This window comes from Dipodomys ordii, unplaced genomic scaffold (assembly GCF_000151885.1).
Source record: "Dipodomys ordii isolate 6190 unplaced genomic scaffold, Dord_2.0 Scaffold117, whole genome shotgun sequence".
Taxonomy (NCBI): domain Eukaryota; kingdom Metazoa; phylum Chordata; class Mammalia; order Rodentia; family Heteromyidae; genus Dipodomys; species Dipodomys ordii.
In genome coordinates, this window is record NW_012267333.1 from 1,713,641 (window position 1) to 1,720,777 (window position 7,137).

Here is a 7,137-nt window from a genome sequence, read left to right on the forward strand (position 1 = left end):
AGCCTTCCTGATGGCTTTGAGAAACATCTAGTCACGAATGCCTCCCTGACACTCACTAGCCTCTCTTTTGAGCCAAAGGAGAGCAACAAAGCATCTGCTGGAAATTAATGACACCATTTTGTTTCTGCTATACATTATCACTATTGCTTTACAATGGTGTCCCTCTGAAGCCAGCCAGATAAAGTCTCTTGTAAAAATAAACATATGTAGCCAAGCAACAATGGCTTATACTTGTAATCCTAGCTACTCAGAGAATTTGGCTGAGGTCTAAGAAATCATCATTATAAGCCAGCTAGGGCAGAAAATTCTGGGAGACTTCATCTCCTATTAAGCAGCAAAAAGCCGGAAGGGGATCCGTGGCTCAAGTGACAGAGCACCAGCCTTGAGCAAAAAAGCCAAAGGACAATACTTAGGACCTGAGCTCAAGCTCTAATATAGGTAACAAACAAACAAATAAACAAACAAACAAATGCACTTATACTTTAAGTGTTAAGTGAAGAAGGTGATGGAACCTTCCGTGGCAGACAAGGGGAGATGGACTGGAAAGAGAACTCCAGAACACTGTATGAATAACTCCCTGTGCCTTGACTCTAGGCTCCAGGCCAGAGAGATGAGCACTGAGGGTGGGTGGACAGCGGAAGGGCACAGAAGCACCACCTTATACCCAGTGTGCCTTTAAAGTTGGCAGCTCCAGTCGGTGCACAGGGCTTGTGGAGAAAAGCCAATACCCCAATGGTATTTTCTTACTCGGCAGCCTTGCACATTCTCCATCCTGTATCCTGCAGCCCCTGCTTCATCCTCCTTGTCCCAGAGAGAGAAACTGTTCATTCTTTTTTTTTTTTTTGCTAGCCCTGACGCTTGAACTCTGGGTCTGGGCTCTGTCTCTTTGTGCTCAAGGCCAGCGCTCTACCACTTGAGTCACAGCTCTACTTCTGGCTTTTTCTTAGTAGATTATTGGAGATAAGAGTCTCACGGACTTTCCTGCCCTGGCTGTCAGATCTCAGCCTCCTGAGTAGCTAGGATGACCGGCTGAGCCACCCACCGGTGCCCGGCTGGCAATGCTGTTCTCTAGCCTCAAAACCTAACAGCCCACCTTTTCCTGTCCACCCGCAAGACAGGGGCAGCCATGAAAGACTCGCCAAACTCAAACTGAACTTGGGTGGCTGGTGTATCCGACTCATCCCAGATCCCTCAACAGAGGGATATGGCTAAATGAGCCAGGGCTGTCACCTCTGGACAACCATGGTAGCAATGCAATGGAGGTGTGCCCATGGACCAGTGGCCACAAAACACATCACAAGCCAGTCTATATTCCTGTGACATTCACTGGTTGTATTGCTGGCAGGAAGACTATAGGAGAAATCAGAATAGAAAAGTAAAAGTGAGCCAGGCATTAGTGGCTCACACCTCTAATCCTTGCTACTAAGGAGACTGAGATCTGAGGATTGTGATTTGAAGCCAGCCGGGATAGGAAAGTCCGAGAGACTCTTTTATCTCTGCTAAACTATCAAAAATGCTGTGGCTCAAGTGGTAGAGCACTAGGTTTAAGCACAAAAGCTCAGAGATAGCACACAGGCCCTGAGTTCAAGCCCCAGAAGCAGCAAAAAAAAAAAAAAAGAAAAAAGTAGAAGTGTGTGTTTAACTAAATCCAGTCAAGTAGGCAGGCATAGATTGGGTTTTTAATATCCAGAGGCCGTGATTTGAGGGATTTGCCCAGCTGGAGAGCATCAGCTGTTCAAAAGGGTCATATCCTCTACTTTGTTTAAAAAAATAAATAATAATAGAAAAGCTAACCTGAACTTTGTGTCCTAAGATGAAAATCTCCATCTTGTTCAGGATAACCTGAGACGATACAATCACTTATTATTATTGTTGTTATTGTCCTTTGTGCCGGTCCCGGAGCTTGAACTCGGGGCCTTGCACTTTTGCTTGGCTTTTTCTCCACAAGGCTGGCATTCTACCACTTGGGTCACAGCTCTACTTCTGTTTTGTTTTTTTCTTTTGGGTGATTAATTGGAGATAAGCAATTCATACACTTTTTTTGCCTGACTGGCTTTGAATCATGATCTGATTCCTCAGCCTCCTGAGTAGCTAGGATTGCAGGCATGAGCCACAGCACCTGGCACTAAGTGGCTTTCAGCCCAGGAAGATTAGAATGTATAAAGTATAAGTGATTACATTAGGTTTAAATTGGGTCAAGTTCAATGCTTTGGCCCATCAGTTCCTTCATTGCCCGCCATGTTCCTGCTTCAGAAATGTAGCCCTTGTTTGTCATCCATGTGAGGGAGTAGTTGACTTCCATTCACATTGTAAGTTAAAGAAATAAGAGTTTGGAAATCTCTGTAAATCTCATTAGCATATTTAAGAGAATTTCATAGTCATTGGCTTATACTAAATTTTTATATCTGAAATTGCTCTGAAATCTTTTTTCTTTTTTTTCTGGTCAGTCATGGGGCTTGAAATCAGGGCCTGGACACTGTTCCTGAGCCTTTTTGCTCAGAACGAGCACTCTACCACTTTGAGCCACAGCTCTACTTCTGATTTTCTGGTGGCTAATTGAAGATAGGAGTCTCACAGACTTTCTTTCCTGGGCTGGCTTCAAAGTGTGATCCTCAGATCTCAGCCAACTGAATTGCTAGGACTTCAGATGTGAGTCACAAGTTTCTGAGTTCACTGTGAAATCTTTAGGAAGGTTTTTTTGGTTTGGGTTTTTTTTTTTCTTTCCACTATTCCATAAGAAAATGGAGTAGCAAAACTAGAGTTGAAGCTTATCTGGAAGACTAACAAATGTGAGACCCTGGCTTGACCCTAAGAAAAAAATATTAAATTCCTAATTGTAGCTTAGCATATCTAGCCAATAGAAATGCAATGCAAGCCACAGATATAATTTTAAATTCTCTAGTAGTTCCATTGAAAGTAGGGAGGAATAAGCCAGCTTAATGCTAATCGAATTTTTTGAGTGGTCTGTTAAAATACTAGCATTTCAACTTGTGATTCACATGTAATTTATTAAGGAGAGTTATTGTATCCCTTCAATGCTCATCTTCACAGTCGGCTGTAAATGTTACACTGTATCTATCTCAATTCAAACTACCACATATTACTTTATTATTATCTTGAAGCAGCTATACAAAGCGGTTGCAATTCAACTTGTCAGTTTATGAGTGCAATGCATCTTACCATGTTTTAAACACATACCTCTAGTGATTACTACATTAGACACCACAATCTTAAGGGAATTAATTAGCTACATCTGAACAAGACATCTATTTTTTAAAGCTGCTTCCCCCATTTAGCTTGATTGACTCAAATATTAATCAACGGCTCTTGAAAGTCATTGGTAAAAATTACTGGGCTTAAAAATGAAATGAGCCGGGCACTGATGGCTCATGCCTGTAATCTGAGCTACTCAGAGGGCTGAGATCTGAGGATCATGATTTGAAATCAGCTTGAGTAGAAACACGTGTGAGAATCTTATCTCTAATTAACCAGCAAAAAGCTAGAGCACCGGCCTTGAGGGAAAACTAAGGGGGAGATGAGGCCCTGGGTTCAAGGCCCAGTAATGGTATTTTTGCTCCCTCCAAAATAAAAAAAGTTGTAAGTTGAATTTCCAAGTTAAGGAAATAGTCTTAATTTTTTTAAGAAATATTTTTTTTCTGTGCTTCAGATTGAACCCAGAACGAGCCATGGACAAACTGGGCAAATAATCTAGCACTGAGCCTCCGTTCCAGCTAGAAGACATTGCGTGTGTGTGTGTGTGTGTGTGTGTGTGTGTGTGTGTGTGTGTGTGCTCCAGTCCTGGGGCTCGAACTCAGAGCTTGGGTGCTGTCCCTTAGATTTTTCACTCAAGGATGGCCCTGTGCTATATGAATCATAGCTCCACTTCTGGCCTGTTGATGGTTTATTAAAGATGGGAGTCCCATCTGGGCTGGCTTTGAACCATGACCCTCAGCTCACAGCCTCCGGAGTAGTTAGGATTATAGGTGTGAGCCACTAGTGCCTGGCATGGAATTATTAATTTGTAAAATAAGCACAAGCTTCCTTTCAGCTCACAAAAGCCCGCAAGGTTCTCATCGACCGCCCTGCACTGTGGAAGGTATTAGAGTCATAGACCTCGCCTGCTCTGGTGAGAAACACTCACTTCTCACACCGCATCGTCGTCTCAGATCTGAGCAAGCCCTTCCAGGGCTCAAAGCTCCATTCCACTAATGAGGAAGGAAAACGGAGCCTGGGTACCAGTGGAAGCAGAAGCAGGACTGGAGCAAAACCTCAGGCCTTGACTTCATCTACCTACCACAATCATTGGCTTCTAGCTCATTCTCTCTGCTCTTTTACCCTCCCAGTGGCTGATCGGGAAACTGAGGTACAGAAGTGGAGTGTCCTGGACCTCGGCCACTGGGCAGCATATCAGTGAATTAGAGAACTGGGATCTCCAAATCCTGGTCACCAAACTACATAAAGGACAAATCAGACACCAGCCCAGACCTCAGGCTGCCTGGGTGAGAAACAGGATTCAGGGAAGATAGCTGAGTGCCGAGACTGAGGAGAGAGGAGGTCTACCAGTGCCCAGGAGATCCAGATTTCACCAGCCAAGTCTTGCAAACAGAACCAGGCAGCCCACCCAGGATTTGGGCACAGCCCTTTGGACCAGACCCCCCCCCTCTACTTCATTATCTCCCTCCCTCTCCTACTACTCTATATCATTTTTCTTTCTTTCCTTTGTCCGCCCCTTTCCTTGGAATCCCGAATCACCCTTCCCCAATACAGCTGGCCCAACCATAGACCTCCATCCCCCACGAGATCTGAGTCCATTGGGCCTGCAAGACTAGGTGAAGAGAAATGCTTAGACTTGAGAGCCAGCAGCTTGGCCTCCCTCACTTAAGCACTGCAGTGGGGGTCACGGGGATTCTTTGGGGTGCAGTTCTCCTTCTGCCTCTAAAGCCCTTCCTGCAGGCCACCATTTCTTGGCGGGAAAGCATTGACCAGTCATCGCGAGAGTTTCAGGAGCAGCATGGACTGACGATCAGTCACATCAGTGGAAGGCCATTCCCTTGCTCAGAGTGCTTGGAACCCCCCTGAATGGTCATGAGAAAAAAATGACTTGGGAATGAGGATGCCTTTCTCATCTCCCTTGTCCCCTTTTAACAGGGTGGACTGTGGCTTCTGGCTCCAGGGCCTTGCTTGGCCCCCTTTCAACCATGAGCGACATGGGATCACAAACCGGTGTTGGCCACCACTTTCTTTTTCTTCTTTATTTATGACAAAGAATAGCTGTTTTCCACTTCACAAAAGTGAGGTCGATTTTTCTTTCAATCTAAACGTGCATGAGTAACAAGAAACGAGTCAATGAGTCAACACCATTTGAAAAACATAGTAGAGACCACTGTGCCTGTAAGAGGAACGTGGGGGGGGGGGCAAAGACCTGGGGTTTGGAGTGGATTCTGGGGCTTCCCTTGGGTCCACTGAATCTTGCCACACGCAGTGGCCCCGCTTCCCCCACAGGCACAGGTCGGGGCCAGCCAGCCATTGGCTCCAGGGCAGAGGATCTGGCCTAGCCCGTTTTTTTTTCCCTTCTCATTGGGCAACTGTGGATGGAGCTAGCCTGGAACATCAGTGGAGGTCATAACCGAGCTTTTGGATCTCCGCTTAATCCTGAGAATTGCAGAGAGGCCGGCGGTGATGAAGTAGAGGAAGAGGGCCTTGCCCATCATCTGCCCTCAGCTCAGGGTAGAAGGCAGCGGAGTCCCTGATGCTAATTTTTTTTTTAATTCTGTTACCTGGGCTTGAACTCAAGGCCTAGGGGCTGTCTCTTTGCTTTTTTACTCAAAACTGGTGCTTAACCATTTGAGCCACAGTTCCACTTCTGATTTTTTGGTAATTAATTGGAGATAAGAGTCTCACAGGCTTTCCTTCCTAGTTTGGGCTGGAGTGATGATCTTCAGATCTCAGTCTGCTGAGTAGCTAGGATTAACAGGCATGGAGCCACTAGTGCCTGGCTGGAACTACTGTTTGGAGCCTACTGGTCAAGTTGAGGCTTCGGCCCCGAAGGCCAAAGCAAATCCCACTCCCAGCCTCAAAAGACTTTCCCAGAACCATCTCAGAACACCTCCCCGAGATGTAGACAGAGGGGAGACATCTCAGCACCCGATACTTGCCCTTAGCCTCTGAGCCAGCCTAATGCCCCTTCCAGGCCAGGCCTTCCTGGGTCCCACAGGCAACAAACTGAAAGCGCTCAGCCGCCCCATCCCAGGGCCTCCCACCAATTGGCCAGGCCCCAAATTCCATTTCCCTATCAGCTCCCCGACTCTGTACATGAAGCCCACCTGGGGCAGGATTCTGGGTCTCTGAGCTATTGCCCAGCCGTGACCAGCATGGCCTCCGCACTCTGCGGGACCCAGCAAGGGTCTGATGCACACAATCCAGGGGCGCCTTGGTCCTTGGCTGATACCTCTGCACTCGGGGAAGCTCATGATGGTGCAGGTGGCCCTGAAGATCGTTCCTGCTCAAACTAGCACCCCTCTGTAAGTGTAGTAAAGCCACCAGTCCTGTTCCTGGGGCTTAGTGAACCCCAAGCTTTGGCCTTGATTTTGAAACTATGCCTTTCTGGTCCTGTCCCTGTGGAAGGTGAAGTTTCTTTCTGTGAGTTGGCACAAAATGGGGGAGGGAAGCGTCTCTGAGCCCGTGGGTGGGACTTGTGCCCCTCTCCTCAAACATCCTTGAAAAGACACAAAGGTCACTGCCCATGGCATCTCTCAGGAGATGAGCACGGGGTACTGTCCAGCCAGTCCTGGTCCTCAGGGGAGTTCCTGCTCACCCTCCCCCACTCCCTCCACACAGTCCAGACTATTGTCACAACTAGGGTCCCCTGTTTCCCTAGTGTGACCTTGGCTAAAAATCCCAGAAAGGTAGCCAGAAAGAGGCCAAGTAAATGGGACCCATGTCCCCTCGTGCCTGAGGTGACAGAAAGGGCTACCTGTGAGGGTGGTCGCCAGCAATCCTGTGAGCCCGACGAAGAACCACATGGCTGCTGTCATCTCTGAGCATCACACGTCCCTGCCCAGGGGAAGGGCCATCCTGGGGCCAGGAGACGGACACTGTGTGCCTGTCACCCTGGTGCCCTCTTTGTTCCCGTGGGTG

The 7,137-nt window shown here is 47.3% G+C and overlaps 1 protein-coding gene across 2 annotated transcripts in view; it reads right to left on the bottom strand.

Moving 5' to 3' along the window:
* The window catches only part of Cd6 (CD6 molecule), a 38,269-nt gene extending 31,132 nt beyond the window's left edge, over positions 1–7,137 (bottom strand). For both annotated transcript variants that reach the window (XM_013029304.1, XM_013029303.1), the window contains exon 1: positions 6,974–7,137. In XM_013029304.1, coding sequence (XP_012884758.1) covers positions 6,974–7,034 — 61 coding nt within the window. In that variant the 5' untranslated portion in view covers positions 7,035–7,137. The remainder of the gene's footprint in view (positions 1–6,973) is intronic.